Source organism: Pantherophis guttatus, chromosome 5, assembly GCF_059756535.1.
Source record: "Pantherophis guttatus breed Tessera chromosome 5, ASM5975653v1, whole genome shotgun sequence".
Classification (NCBI taxonomy): domain Eukaryota; kingdom Metazoa; phylum Chordata; class Lepidosauria; order Squamata; family Colubridae; genus Pantherophis; species Pantherophis guttatus.
Window position 1 is genome coordinate 1109448 of NC_142067.1, and position 15353 is coordinate 1124800.

Consider the following 15353-nt stretch of genomic DNA (forward strand, 5'->3'; position numbering starts at 1 on the left):
ACAGGTGGGCGAAGCATAAGTGAACCCACCTCAGGTCCTGACCCCACAGCCTCTCCCCCCACATTCAGCCCAAAGACTTCTCAGCTGGCCCACTTTTGATTTGAACAAACAGCTGCTGCTGTTTGAATCTGGTTTCAGTTTGAGCACCGTGCAGCTGTTTCACAGGTTAGTCCTCGACTTACAACCGTTCATTTAGTGACCGTCTGAAGTTACAAGAGCCACTGAGAAAAGTGACTTACACTGTTTGTCACACTTACAATCAGAGTTTAGGGTTGGGAGGGGCCTTGGAAGAAAAGACGGGAGAGGAAGGGTCACGCAGCTGAAAGGCTCAGAGCCTCTGCTGGATAAAGCTTCAAAGTTTGTTTTGTGCATGGTGTGTGTGTGTGTGTGTGTGTGTGTGTGTGTGTGTGTGTGTGGCTGCTGCCAGGATAAAACTTTCCCACCTCCTCCAGACCGAAGCATCCTCCGACTGAGGGAAGCACTTACTCTGAAGGAAGCTGACAACTTGGGTCACCCTCTCTGCCACACTCTGCTGGGAAGCATCCTGCCCCTCTTCTGTGCCATGTCTGGAAGAGAGGAAAAGAGAGGGGGGGAGGGAGGAAGAAGATATAATTGAATAAGTTCTCTGGATCAATGTTTCTCAACCTCGGCAACTTTTAACCTGTGTGGACTTCAACTCCCAGAAGTGCATGTGCTGACTGGGGAATTCTGGGGATTGAAGTCCACAAAAGTTGCCAAGATTGAGAAACACTGCTCTGGACCACTTGCAACGTTGATGTCTGTTTCTTTTTCTAAATGGCTGGCTTCTATTTTTTTTTTTTTCCTAATCAAATTTGGATGTGGGGATGGAGAAACAGCCATCAGGTCTTTGCACAGCTCAGGAACAGCTGAATGGGTCGGCAGCATCCTAAACAAACAAGATCTGCGGCAGAGTTCCCCAAACTTTTGGGCTTTGCAGACTGGCTGGTGGGGGGGGGGGGGAGAGAGAAGAGATGGTTTTGCGCATGGGTGCCGCTTTCACAAAGGCAACTCTGCGCACCTGCATATACGCGCTTGCCCACTGCTTCTGCAGCCTGGTTCTGAACAAGCTGCAGCCCAGCCCTGGGTCATGGGCTAGAGGTTGGGAATTCTTGTGCTAGAGCCTACAGGAAGAACGCCGGAATCTGTCTTACATTTTGCCGATGATCTTGAGGAAGAGGCTGCAATCCTGGAGCTGAGACAACGAAGTGACGGCATCACCCAGCTTCAGGCTGTTCACCTGCGGAGGAGGAGAGCCACGTTAGAGGCTGGCAGGCCAGCCACGTGCCAGGACAGAGTACCCATGTGGCCATTCTGCCAGGCGTCGCTCTGAAACACTGGTCATTGAGGGAGCTGGTAGATTGCCAAGATACAAGCTGGATGGAAAAACTACCCTGGAGAAACATGTGGGAAGGGAATCCTCTTCGGGGACTCATAAATTCTGGCCCATGTCCAGAAACAACATTAGGGTTTAAGCCTTTTTTTCCAACTGTTTCAATGCTTTCAAACGTTAAGACATTTTTAAAGCTCCCAGTTTAGCGAAAAGAATGCATTTATTTCTATTTCTAGTCCATGGTTGCCATATCTGATGATCCACATCCTATTTCTCCATGCTAAATATGACCCAATAAACCCTAAAATCATAAACATGAAGAGCCGCCAATTCCGGCAGGCGTAAAAGCATCTTGCATCTCATCACGTCTCATAGACAGTCACTTTAAGATGAGTGGACTTCAACTCCCAGAATTCCTGGGCCAGCCATTCTGGCTGGCTCAGGAATTCTGGGAATTGAAGTCCACAAGCTTGTAAAGTTGCCATGAGTTTGCCCATCCCTGCTCCAAAAGGTTCTCGACCATAAAGAAGGGTTACTTTACCCAGGCCAGGAGCACTGAGGCTCTGGTGTTGTGAAGCGACATCTTCGCGTCTTCTACAGGTCACATTCAAATCTGTAGAAGAAAAAGAATGAAGGCCACCATTAACCATTAAGTTCGGATAAAGGAGGTTTACACCCCATTTAGGAAAGAAGGAGAAGCAGAAATGATTAAATCGACTTTTTTTTTTCCCAAAGAAGAGAATATATTTCATTTTCTTTCTATTTGGAAATTGCTTCCTGATTTTGGGCTTGCAATGGGGGAAAAAATGAAACATTAATTTTGTTTTTGCTGATAGGTTTGTTGCTATAGAAATGGTGTGTGTATACACACACACTGTTGTGTAAAAGTAAAACATTGAGGTTGTAATGTTGTTTATTTTCTACTGTGCTAAAGAGTTGGAAATTGGTGCCTTTTACTTCTATTCCTTTTTAAAATTACTCTTCGTATTTAATACTTCGATAAACTAATACTTTGAGCCACAGTGGCACAGTGGTTAGAGTGCAGGACTGGAGCCTACTTCTGCTGACTGCCAGCTGACTGCAGTTCGGGTCTCACCAGGTTCAAGGTTAACTCAGCCCTCCATCCTTCCCAGGTGGGTAAAACGAGGACCCAGATTGTTGTAAGACAATAGGCTGACTCTGTAAACAGCTTAGAGGGGGCTGGGAAGCATTGTGAAGCGGTAAGTAAAGTCTAGGGGCTATAGCTAATAAAAATCTATTATAGAAAAACCCAATGGGAGTCAAGGACTGCCTGTAAATGGAATTCTGGGCTAACATAAATCAAATTACGCAGCTGTCTCAAAACAAGCCTAACAGGTTCACCCGCATAGCAGTCCCCTCCATGATGATGCCCTTAGGGTCATTTCCTGCTGGTTCCCCACAGCAATTTAGCATAAGTCACCAAACACACACACACACACACACACACACACGTGTGGCTTACAACCCACTTGGCTCTTGGGGGAAAGTGCTCCAAATCGGCCTGGAAGCCTTAGAAACCTCGACCCAAACAACGGGGGCTCCTAGTTTTAGTGAAAGCTTTTGTCAACGTTCTGCCTCTGTCACCACCCTGGATTCCTTTTCAAGCCACAAAGTCACATCGCACCACAGCTTTGAGGGATGCCCCAACTTTACACAATTCCTACGCAGAAGCAGCAGCACAGAGCAGGCTCTGCAATCAGAGGCCAGGAAGGGGGGAGGCAGACTTACTAGCATTACAGCACACACACACACACACACACACACACACACAGAGCATGCCCACAAAGGACTGTTTGGAAACACCCACCAGTTTTAAGGACACATGTTTTCAGTAAGGGCTGCATTTTGCGGCCAATGCTTGCTATCCGCCAACTGAGATTTTAAAGGGATTTTTAAGCAGTTCCAGCCTTGATCTTCACAGCTCCACAGTATGTATATGGGGAGGGGAGGGGAAGGCAATGGGAGAAAGAGGGAGGTATTAAGACTTAGTACCACTTTATAAAGCCTTAGTAAGGCCACACCTGGAATCCTGCATCCAGCTTTGGTTCCCACATTACAAAAAAGATGTTGAGACTTTGGAAAAAGTGCAAAGAAGAAGCAACTAAGGTGATCAAAGGCCTGGAGGCTGAGACATACGAAGAATGGTTGCAGGAACTGGGCATGTCTAGTTTAATGAAAAGAAGGACCAGGGGAGACATGATAGCAGTCTTTCAATATCTCAGAGGCTGCCACCAAGAAGAGGGAGTCAAGCTATTCTCCGAAGCACCCGAGGGCAGGACAAGAAGCAACAAATGGAAACTAAGCAAGGAGAGAAGCAGCCTAGAATTAAGGAGGAATTTCCTGACAGTTAGAACAATTAGCCAGTGAAACAGCTTGCCACCAGAAGTTATAGATGCTCCATCACTGAAGTTTTTTAAGAAGAGATTGGACAGCTACTTGTCTGAAATGGGATCATATTTCCTGCTCAATAGACTAGAACAGAATTCTTTTTATTGGCCAAGTGTGATTGGACAAACAAGGAATTTGTCTTGGTGCATACGCTCAAGCAGAGGTTAGGACTAGATCTCCCAGATCCCTTCCAGCCCTATTCTGATTGATTGATTGATTGATGGGGGACAGAGGAGGGATGTGGGGAAGGGGAAGCAGCCAGCTCTTTGCCCTGGATTGTGCAGTAGCATCCTAGGCAGAGAGGTAACACATCTTAAGGCCAGTCTGTGTTGGCTTTCATTTTTCTGCAGGCAGGTCAAACTGAACGATGCAGGGAGAGCTGTTTCCCAGGAATGTCACTGAAAGAGACCCAGCCTGCTGGAGGAAAAAGAAAGGCAACAGAGGCTGCTTGAAGTTAACCCTTAAGAAAGTTACAGGGGCCACAGAGCCTTCGCACCAGAGTAAAACCCAACTTGGCATCAGCCGTCAGCCATGTATCCAAGGGCAGGGATATAAACTTTATGCCACTTTATCTTTTTTTTTTTTTACTTTAACCATTTAAAATGCAAAAGAAAAAAATTAAACGGAGACAAAACAAAAACATTGAAAAAAGCAGTGAATTAAAATAAAACAAAGGGCAAAAACACATATTATCCTGGCTGGTTGAACACTGACAAAACTATTGCCACGATAATAGATTCCCCTCTTGCAAAACAAGTTCAACTTTATGCAAAAATCTTAATTTTATTTTAAAACAGAGCAACAGGGCACCAAATAGAAGCCTGCAAGAGGGGCCCACAAAATCTAAGCAGAGGAGGAGGGGGGTCTCCTCCACAATTAGAGGCCAACTTCAATGGGTCTAGGCCAGGGGTGTCCAACCTGGGCTATTTTAAGACCCCAGACTTGGATTTCGACTCCCAGAATTCTCCAGCCAGCCATGGGTTGGGGAATTCTGGGACTTGAAGTCCACACGTCTTAAAGTTGCTAAGTGTAAAACTGCAATTAAGATGCTGCCTTAACCGTTGTTCTACTTTTGAACAATAATCAGCCTTTGAAATGACATGGAGTAGGGATTGTTTTCAACCGTGGAAAATGTTTATTCAGCCTGGGAAGGGAAAAAGGGAGGTGATCGATACTTTAGCCCCCCAGGCAAATAAGTGCCAGCAGATTAAAAAAGAAAATTCTCTGAAATATGGCATGTTTCTCAACCTCAGCCACTTTAAAATCTGTGGAGTCCAAATTCCCAGAATTCCCCAGCCGGTTGAAGTCCACTCATTTGAAAGTGGTTGGCGTTGAAGCGCATGACTTATCAAACCACAATTCATTCTGCAAAAAAAAAAAAAAAAAAAAAGCTGTAGTAAACTTAATCCCAAATTAGGAGGAATTTGTGCTGCTCACCAACTTTTTCCCTTTGATCTGGCCCGGGGGGGGGGGGGGGGTCTTGGATGGCTTCCACCGCCCTCCCTTTTAAAAATAACCCATTAAAAAAATCAAAATAGAAATCCTTACATTCAGCTAAAGCTCCTTCATCTTTTCTGCAAAAGTTAAGGCAATCTAAACTCACACCTGGAGGGCACGCGTGGCTCCGATTTCCTGAGATGCAACCAAACAGTTTAAGGGTGAGCTGCCAAAACGCGTCACGCAAGGCGCAGCTTGTACATGTGGGGGTTAACGTGATGGGGTTTTTTTGTGTGTGTTAATTATGACATGCAAATCCTTTTCTATTCAAAGGGAAGGCACGTGAGGTGTTTGCAAACGCCTGCTGGCACGCCACACACATCCTGCACGCTTACATCCCCTACAAAACACAACTGAAGGCCCCTTAATTATCTTTCTGGTGTAATTTTACATCGTCTCAGCGTGAAGCTTCTCCATCACGGGCCCAGTCCCTGGACTCTGACCTCCATTAGCTTTGGCCACCGTCCCAAGGTCTCTGAGAACCAGCGGCTTCTTGGCAAGGCCACACCCAGCCAGAACGCTCCAGAAGGGTCGCCTGGTTCCTTTGCGGCATACAGATTCAATCAGAAACGGATGACATAGAGGTAGAAAAGGCAAAGGTTGGAAGGTCCATGCATGGCCCCTGCTGGCCCCTGAGAAGGATCCACTGGGATCAAGCCAAGCCTGCCAGGCAGGGGAGCTTTCCTTGCATTTTTTTTCAGTAAATAGTTTCAATACAAACAACAGCGTAATCAAGGGAATACCAAGAGTACCAAAGAGTCCTACCAACACTGGCAGGGCAAGCTACAGAGGGCAGATCTTCCCTCCCTTCCAGCACTGATGTTGTTACCTAGTTGGGTCATGAAATGTCTGCAAGAAAACAGCACAGCTCAGAGAGCACCAAGGACCCCACTCTCCTCCTGCCTTCTAGCAGAGTCATGAAGGTCATGAAACATCTGCAAGAAAACAGCCAAGGTCAGAGAGCACCAAGGACCATACAGTCCTCCCCCTCCTCTTCCACACAAACTCCCTTCCAGCACTGATGGTGTTCCCTAGTTGGGTCATGAAACATTTGCAAGAAAACAGCCAAGCTCAGAGAGCACCAAGGACCCCCCAGTCCTTCTCCTCCTCGACAAAAGTCTCTCCCTTCTAGCACTGATGTTGTTACCTAGTTGGGTCATGAAATGTCTGCAAGAAAGAAGCCAAACTCAGAGAGAGCACCAAGGAGCCCACAGTTCGACCCTGAGCTACAAGCCTTCTCTTCTATGGCTGGCTGGGGAATTCTGGGAGTTGCAAGAGGTTGAGAAACCCAGCTTTAGAGGATTTCTACTCTCTTCTACCAACCTTGTGAAGGTCGCAAAAGGGGACCACAAGGGGACCCCGGAATGCTGCAACTGTCATAAATGCATGCTGGTTGCCAAGCGCCTGGATTCTGATCACGTGACTGTGGTGATACTGTAATGGCCATAAGTGTGAGGTCTGGTTATAAGTCACTTTGTCCAGTTCCTTTGTAACTTAGAATAGTTGCTAAATGAATGGTTGTAAGTCAAGGACCACCTACGCTGCAGTTTCTTCCTTGACCTACAATTGCATCTGAGCCCAAAATTTATGTTGCTAAGCAAAACATTTGTTAAGTGAGTTTTGTCCCATTTTATGACTGTTCTTCCTACAATCGTTAAGTGAACCACTGAATTCTGGGAGTTGTCCAAGGTTGGACATGCTGGTTGGGGGATTCTGGGAGTTGAAGTCCATGTGTCTTAAAGTTGCCAAGCTTGGGCACCTCCCGGCTTAGGAAAGCTGAATGGAGACTCAAAGGCAGAATCCCCACATTAGGCTAAGCCACCAGTAATCAGGGCCCTTCTTTCAGCACAGACCGTGATCCCAGCGCACACATCAATCAGCAGCTCTGTTGCTCCCGGTTTGCAAACAAAAACCTCCAGACCCCACAATAAGATTAGCTGTGGCCTGCAGCCGCTCAGCTGTTAAATAACCAAAGCTGGAATGAGGGTCACCGGATCTCACTCGCTCGCTCCGGAAAGCTTGCGGTGGCCGTGGCTGCTGTTCAAGATGGGATTGCATAAATATTTCACTGATAAAGAGGCAGAGGAGGGTGAACCAACAGAGGGGGTGGGGTGGGGAAATTCTGGGTGTTGAAGTCAGTAAGTCTTGAAGTTGCCAAGCTGGACCCCCCTGCAGAAACAAGGCTGGTGGCTTCCCTGGTTCTTCTGGGTTATTCAATGATTCCAGTGAAGGAGAATATTTGCAGCTGAGGATTGAAACGAGGGGTCCTTGGTGGTCTCTGAGTTGGGTAGTTTCCCTGCAGACGTTTCATGACCCAAACTAGGTATCATCATCATCATTAGAACTCGTCGTCATAACTAGCACTGATGCTGTTACCTAGTTTGGATCAAGGAAACCACCCAGTTCAGAGAGCACCAAGGACCCCTTATGAGACGATTTCCCTAACAAGGAGGGTGGAGGTCTGTTCTCCGAGCTTGTGGGTTGGTTTTGTTACCAGGCTGGGTAAGATCATCAGCGGAGTGGAAATTCCTAATCTAAACTCTGCTGAAGGTGTTACCTAACCTGGTAACGAAGCATTCGGAAACCAACCCACAACCTCATCCTCCACCTGAGCTACAGATATTCACCACTATTGCAAACCCCCCTAACGTTAACCAAGCAGGCACCTTGTCCTGTCTGTCTTGGTTCAGTGTCTTGGGTGAACAGAGCCAACACGTCACCATATTCCGTTCTTAGGCCTGGTGTTTCTCATTCCATTTTTCCAGAAAGAGGAATTGTTGGCGCAGCACAACGTTCAGGAATCATACACCCAGCTATATTTGCAATCTGAACTCTGCTAACCGAGCAAATCCAGAAATTCTAAAACGATCTGGTGCTCAACGGATTAAACGCCTCTGCCTGGGCCTATTCCTTCCTACGTTTATTTACTAAGTTCATCCACCAACGCAAACAAAATTAATTCCCGGTGGGTCAATTAAAATGAAAAGCAAAGAAAAAACAATACGTAACCCCAGGCAGCAACTAAAATCAGCTTTAAGTTTCAAAATGCTGTGTGGACAGTCTGCTTTCAAAACTTCATTGCTACGGCAATGTAAGCAGGCTGCTCTAGGCATTCCTCTTGCTGCTCCTTTGGGGTCACAGTCCCCAACCAGGGGGAAGGAGCCCAGGCCAAATACAAGCCCAGGCTGTTCTTGACTTACGACTACAATTGAGCCCTGAATTTGCTGCTAAGTAAGACGTTCATTAAGTATGTTTAGCCCCATTTCATGACCTTTTGTGCCACCGTTGTTAAGCGAATCATTGCAGTTGTTAAGTTGTAATATGGTTGTTAAGTGAATCTGGATTCCCCATTGATTCTGCTCGTCAGACGGTCACAAAAGGGGATCGCATCACCCCGGGATACGGCAACAGTCATAAATATGAGCCAGTTGCGTAGCTCTTGAATTTTGATCATGTGACCATGGGGATGATGATAATAACAACAGCAGCAATAATAATGTTTTGCTTTGATTTTGCAACCAAGTCTCTCAACTGGAATGTTCCTATGAAATGCTCTTTGTTTTGTTTAAAAAAAAAAAATCTTGAGGTATTTTGCACATTTGAGAAATGAAAAAAATAACAAGAACTTAAAAGCAAAATTTTGCTCCTGTTTTTCGATCCCAGGAACCGAAGAAAAGAACGGAAAGCCGTCGTCCCTGACACCTACTGGATAGCAAGCTTCCCCCCAAAAAATTAAAATAAAATATTTGTGAAAATTCTCATTATGGAAGCAATTTTCCCACTTTCTCCCATGCAGCCTTCTCTGAATTCAGAGGTCTGCTACTATTCTTGCCCTGGAGGCCTGATAAGAAAAAGGAACAGGAAAAGAGATGACTAAGCTAGCTCTTAATAAAAAAAAGACTTTTAATCTCTCAAACAAACCTTTCTTCCCATCGATTATTTTTTCAGCCTCGCCGTTTTATCCTTGGAAGTAATTATCTTTTTAAGGTTGGCTATTTCAAGCAGAAGGAATATTAAAATGGACCGGTGTTGCTTCTTTTGTGAGTCAGAAAACTAATAGTTAGTCCTCGATTTACGACAGTTCATTTAGTGACAGTTCAAAGTTACAAAGGCACTGAAAAAAGTGACTTACGACCGTTTTTCACACTTATGACGGTTGCAGCATTCCCACGGTCACGTGATTTACATTCGGATGCTTGACAACTGACTCACATTTATGACGGTGGCAGCGTCCCAGAGTCACGTGATCCCCTTTTGCAACCTTCCTTCAATGAGGAAGCCAGATTCATTTAGCAACCGGGTTACTCATTTAAGAACTGCAGTGATTCACTTAACAAATGTGGTGAGAACAATTGTAAAATGGAGCAAACTCACTTCACAAATTTCTCTCACTTAACAACATCAATTTTGGGCTCAATTGTGGTCATAAATTGAGGACTACCTTTACACAGTAATTGTTTTCAAGAGGACAACAGTGTAAAGGGCCCTTTTCAGGACCATCCTCAAACAACGTCCAGGAGGGCTGCACAAAGGCAGAGAGGAGAAGATGGGGACGAAGAGAAAAATAATCTGAAATGTGGCTCCATTCAGAGGCCGAGCTTTTCCTGAATGTTTGCATGAAGCTTGAATTTCCATTCATGGTCCCCACGCCACGTGAGGCTGCCAATGGCCACAAACGTGGAGCTGGATCAAGGAGGGAGTGGGCAGCATCTAAATGAAATAAATAAATGTGGGCTGCATGTGGAATGCCAGAAAGGCCATCATGTGAATATGAAGGGGGAGAGGGCATCAGAACTGGAGCTTAAGTACAGGTGGTCACAACTGAGCCCAAAATTTAGGTTGCTAAGCAAAGAATTTGTTAGGTGAGTTTTGCCCCATTTTACGACTTTTCTTGCTGCATTTGTTAAGTGAATCCCTGCAGTTGTTAAATTAGTAACTCTTGTCAGTGCCATTGTAACTTTGGACGGACACTAAATGAACTTGTTGTAAGTCGAGGACTAGCTGTACTTTTGGGGAAGTCGGTTGTAACTTTAAAGCAGGGGTGTCTAACCTTGGCGACTTTGGCAAGGCGGGCTGGGGAACTTTAAGAGCTGAAGTCCACAGGTTTTAAAGTTGCCAAGGTTGGACGCCACTGATTTAAATGCATTGTAAGCTGCCCTGAGTCTCTGGAGAAGGGCGGCATATAAATCAAAATTTAAAAAAAAAAAAAAAAAGTCACTAAGCAATTGGTTGTAAGTCGAGGACTATCTGTATCCCTCCCCCCCCAAACCCGGCCTCAGGAAAGCCACTCAGATTAACCTTCCAGAGCATAACCCAGGCCTTAGAGGAATGTCCTAGTCTACAAATCAGTCACTAGATGAGAAGTCCCCCTCCTCACAAATGGAGCTCCCCTTTCGTACAGCCAGCGATGCCAAGGACGGGCATGCGGGCAGAGAACCCCAATGCCCCTGGCAGGGAGGGAATTAGCCTAGGAGGAGGGAGAGAATTCCAGATCCCAGGAGGGAAGAACCAGGTAGGCAACATTGCAATTCAAAGGGGCATCGACCCCACGCGTGAACCCCCTCCTAACTTTGCACCGAGGGAGACCACATTTTAAACAGAATTAAGGCTAGCACTAGGTTCAATACCACCGCTAGAGCAGCGCCTGTCAAACTCAGCAAATTTTTAGGATTGCATGGATGTCAGCTCCTCCCCCACATGCCGGCTGAGGGATTCTGGGAGTTGAAGTCCAGGCATCTTCCAAATTGCTGAGCTCGAGGGACACAGCTTGCAAAACAACATTGGATCTTATGGTTAATGGACCTGCAAGCACCGTGGTGCCTCTCTTTCCAAGCTGCCAATAGGAAAACTCTCAAATCTCTACTACCGGTAGGAGACCATCGCTTGCCAGGGAAAAAAGGATGGGCTTCCAAACTTTTAAGCAGCTCTCACCATAAAGCAGAAATTCAAATATACCTCTTCACAGTGCTTTGCAGCAGCCCTCTCTCAAGTTCTCAGAGTCAGCCTATGGCCCCCAACAATCGGGGTCTTCATGCAAAGGATTAGGCAAAAGTCAGAATAAGGTGAGTTAATTTATCCGGGCTTCTTCACCGAGATAAGTTGCCTGATTAGTCTGTTATTGGGATTAGGGGGGAAATCTAAGAGTTTTATCACAGATAGTCCTTGAATTGCAACCATTCATTTAGTGACTTTGAAGTTACAACAGCGCTTTGAAAAAAAGGGACTTGCAGCCAGTTCTCATACTTATGACTGTAGCGACATCCTTAGAGTCACTTGATCAAAATTCAGGCCCTTGGCAACGAGCTCATATTTACGACGGTTGCAGCCTCCTGGGGTCACATGATCGCCATTTGGGACCTTCCCAGCTGGCTTCTGACAAGCATAGTCAATGGGGGAGGGGGAGAAGCTGGATTCGCTTAATGACCACGTGATTCATTGAACAACTGTAGCGATTCACTTAACAACTCTGGCCAAAATGGTCGTAAAATTATGCAAGACTCAGTGAATAAGCACAGAAATCCTGATCTCGATTGTAGTTGTAAGTCAAGGACTATCTGTGTACCCTTTCCTGCATCCAGTGCAGCCCCAGTAGGTAACAGCCAGAAGTTCATGTGGCTGGTTGGTTCTGCCAGGAGGAGGGACCTCAACACGGCCAAACATCTGTCAGTCAAGAGCAGCTGTGTGGGAAGGTCTGCAGATGGTTTCCCCACGGAGCATAAAATGGCTTTTTAGAGCATGGAGGATTTATGGCAAGCGGCTCAACCTGGAACACTAAGAATCCAGGGCGATACACCGGTTGCAACCCCTTGGAGCAGCTGTGACTCAACTTACGACCACCATTGAGCCCAACATTTCTGCTGCCGAGTGAGACATCTGTTGAGTTTTACCCCATTTTATGATCATTCTTGACCCGGTTGTTAAGCGAACCTCTGCCGTTGTTAGTAACACGGTTAAGTGGCTTCCCCATTGACTTTGCTTGTCCGGTCGCAAAAGAGGATCACATGAGCCAGGGAGACTGAAACAGTCATAATTATGAGTTACTATAACTTCAAATGGTCACTAAATAAAATGATTGTAAGTCGAGGACTAGCTGTATAACTTTTCAAGTGGGCCACTCACATGCTAACATTAAGACAGGGGTTCACATGCAATAACCCAGCCAATGGAATACGGGAATCTCCATTCATTTACTTCCATTTGACAGCTATTTCCACTGTAATTATATGTACTATTACTCCAAAAAAGAAAAGCAGCTCTAAAGATTGAAGTCTGGAATTTTAAACATAAAGGGTTACTGCCTTACTGAGCACTGCGGCACAGAAGGCATTTTTGATCTTTTTTTTTTTTTTAGAAGAATATATATTTACCGTAAGTAGTCACAGCTTGAAGACTAAGTGCAGTTACAGTGGAAAATTCAGACGAAGGTACAGCTGCCTAGTTATCAGTCTACCCAGCAATGTATGTGAATGGTCAAGAGCAAACCCCACAACAGTACAGTGGTGGTTTCTGCCAATTTGAAACTAAATTCACAAGCCTAGCAAACCGTCCAACTATGAGAATACAAGCAGGCCAAAACTTACAAATCCGAACTGTTTTTAAATCTGAAGCCCCCAGTTTTGGGAGCAGAACAACTTAAAACTCAAGAGGGCTGTAAAGCATTATAAAATGGTATACAAGTCTAGGCGCTATTGACTATGGGCTCAGCCTTCTGTTACAGGTGTTACGTTTACTTACTCTACATGAAACACCTCCCATCCTTCTGAGGTGGGTCAAACGGGGTCCCAGATTGTTGGAGGCAACATGCAAATAACGCTTCTATGTTGCAAACCCCCAGAGAGGGGCTGTAAAGCCCGATGGGGTGGTATAATAATATAACCAATCGACCAATTGAAATAGAGCTGGAAGGGACCCTGGAGGTCTTCTAGTCCAACCCTCTGCTCAAGCAGGAGCCTAGAGCATTTCAGCCAGGTGGCTGTCCAGTCTCTTCTTGCAAACCTCCAGTCATGATGATGATGATGATGATGATAAGAAAAACAGCTTCCATCCAGAGAGGACATCTGTAACCCCATCCAACACCCACATCTGCCTATCTCAGGTCCTTGGAAAGGACTCCATGGCTGCCCCAAAAATGCCAAACATCTGCCACGAACCATCATCATCACCCATCATCATCATCATCATCAAAGCCTCCTCCATGCAACCGCTGAAACCCATCATGCTTTTGTAAAAAGAAAAAGAAAAAGAAAGAAAAGGGGGGGGGGAAAGAGCGTTATTTGGGCGCCAGGTGCAAAGGCGGGGGAGGGAAAGGGGTGGAAATTCAATTCCTGGCCGTGGGCCTGAGGCTTTCCCGGGGCCAAGCGGGCCTCCAAGCCTTTCCTTGCGGAGGGGCCAAGCTCGCCTCCAGCGGCGGGAACAAAGCCCGGCCTAGTCCCCGCGGGGCAGCGTGGCGGGCGGGGAGGAGCCCGGGCGGCGGCGGCGGGGGAGGCTTACCGGGGGTCGAGGCGCGCTTCGGGGCGTCATGCGGGCGGCGGGGAGGCTGCTCCGGGCTGGGCGGGAGGCGCTGCGCCGCGCTCCGCCTCCCAGGCCGGGCCGGCAGCCAGGCGGACGTCAGGCCTTCTCGAGGCGCCCCGCAGACGCCGCCGGCCTCGCCCCGCCGAGCAGCCCGGATGGGGGGAGGAGGAGGAGGAGGAGGAGGGCTTCTCGGGCAGGCCTGGGCCTCTCCGACCGAACTGGGCCGCTTTCGGGCCTGCGGACTCCAACTCCCAGAATTCCCCCGCCCTGCTCTGCCCCCGCTCGGCTGGCTGGGCGGTTCTGGGAGTTGGAGTCCTGACGCGGCCCAGCTGGGAGAAGAGCCAGCGTGGTGGTTTCGAAGGCCGCTCCGTCTTTATGTTTGCTTTGGCTTCGGCTGGGGTTAATTTTTAATTCGGCTTGGATATTAGATTTAGTTATATATTATTATGGTTCCCTTTGAGGCTGAAAGCCAGGCGAAAGTCCCTTCCTCAGTCCACAGGGATCAGGCCACAGAAAAAAGAGCGGGAAGAGGGGGGGCTGTCAACTTATTTCTTCTTTTCCCAACAACAACAACCACCTCTCATAAACCAGAGGCCTCCAAACTTGGCAGCTTTAAGACTGGTGGACTTCAACTCCCAGAATTCTCCAGCTAAGCTGTGCTGGCTGGAGAATTCTGGGAGCTGAAGTCCACCAATCTTAAAGCTGCCAAGTTTGAAGGCCTCTGGTAAAAATCCTTCCCCTCCATCCAGTCAGAGCTGAAGAAGCTTCTCGGATGAGAAGCGAAACGTCTTCAAAGAAAAACCACCTTTGGGACAACAATATCTCAACAAAAACCAGCGGTGGGCAGCTATTTACAACCTGCAGCCTTCAACTCCCAGGATTCCTGAGGCAGCCACTGGTCGTAAATAGGCCATAGTTGCCCAGCCCTGCACCAAACTAACCGGACAGAACTTCTGCAGCCGAGTTTTCCAGGAGACTAACCGCCAACTTGGCTAATGATGGGGCTCAGCCCATCCATTAAGGAAACACAACTCCACCAGCACAGCCACAGACGCACACACCCACCTCACGTGAGCCTTGTGTGAGTCTATGACACAGCAACTAGGCAAGGCTTGCACACACACAGTGCACAGCTAAACCTGACAGAACAGAATATTTGCAGCCTGGGTTTGAAATGTGGGGGCCCTGATTCTCTCTGAGCTGGGTGCTTTTCTTGCAGATGTTTCATGGCCCAACTAGGGAACATCATCAGTGCTGGAAAGGAGGGGGAATTGCTCTCTAGGGCAAGCCACTTGTACATCAGGAAAGAGGAACCATCACTCTCGTCTAGCACTGATGATGTTCCCTAGTTGGGTCATGGAATGTCTGAAAGGAAACAGCCAAGCTCAGGGAGTACCAAGAACCCCTGATAAATAAAAATATACAAACCCAGGGAGATTCGCTGCACTAAGTTTTGTTCCGAGGAGACCAAAATAGAATCAGTTTCACAAAACAGCACGTTTCACACTTTACAAATGAGAAAATGTGAAACATTCCAGTCTCTCAACAGAAGGCGCCTGGTAAAAGCTTGTGCCTTTGAATAAAG

At 47.0% G+C, this 15353-nt stretch overlaps 1 protein-coding gene across 6 annotated transcripts in view; it reads right to left on the reverse strand.

The window, feature by feature from the left end:
- Nucleotides 1-15353, reverse strand: part of NUMA1 (nuclear mitotic apparatus protein 1) — a 47228-nt gene that overhangs the window by 28756 nt on the left and 3119 nt on the right. For 4 of the 6 annotated variants that reach the window (XM_060682691.2, XM_060682688.2, XM_087895672.1 and 1 more), the window contains exons 2-4: nucleotides 1893-1964; nucleotides 1173-1258; nucleotides 487-566 (exon numbers count right to left, since the gene is read on the reverse strand). In XM_060682691.2, coding sequence (XP_060538674.2) covers nucleotides 487-566; nucleotides 1173-1258; nucleotides 1893-1934 — 208 coding nt within the window. In that variant the 5' untranslated portion in view covers nucleotides 1935-1964. Of the gene's footprint in view, nucleotides 1-486; nucleotides 567-1172; nucleotides 1259-1892; nucleotides 1965-13747; nucleotides 14018-15353 lie in introns of those variants that run through there. The other 2 variants (XM_087895671.1, XM_060682690.2) reach the window with 1 other exon arrangement.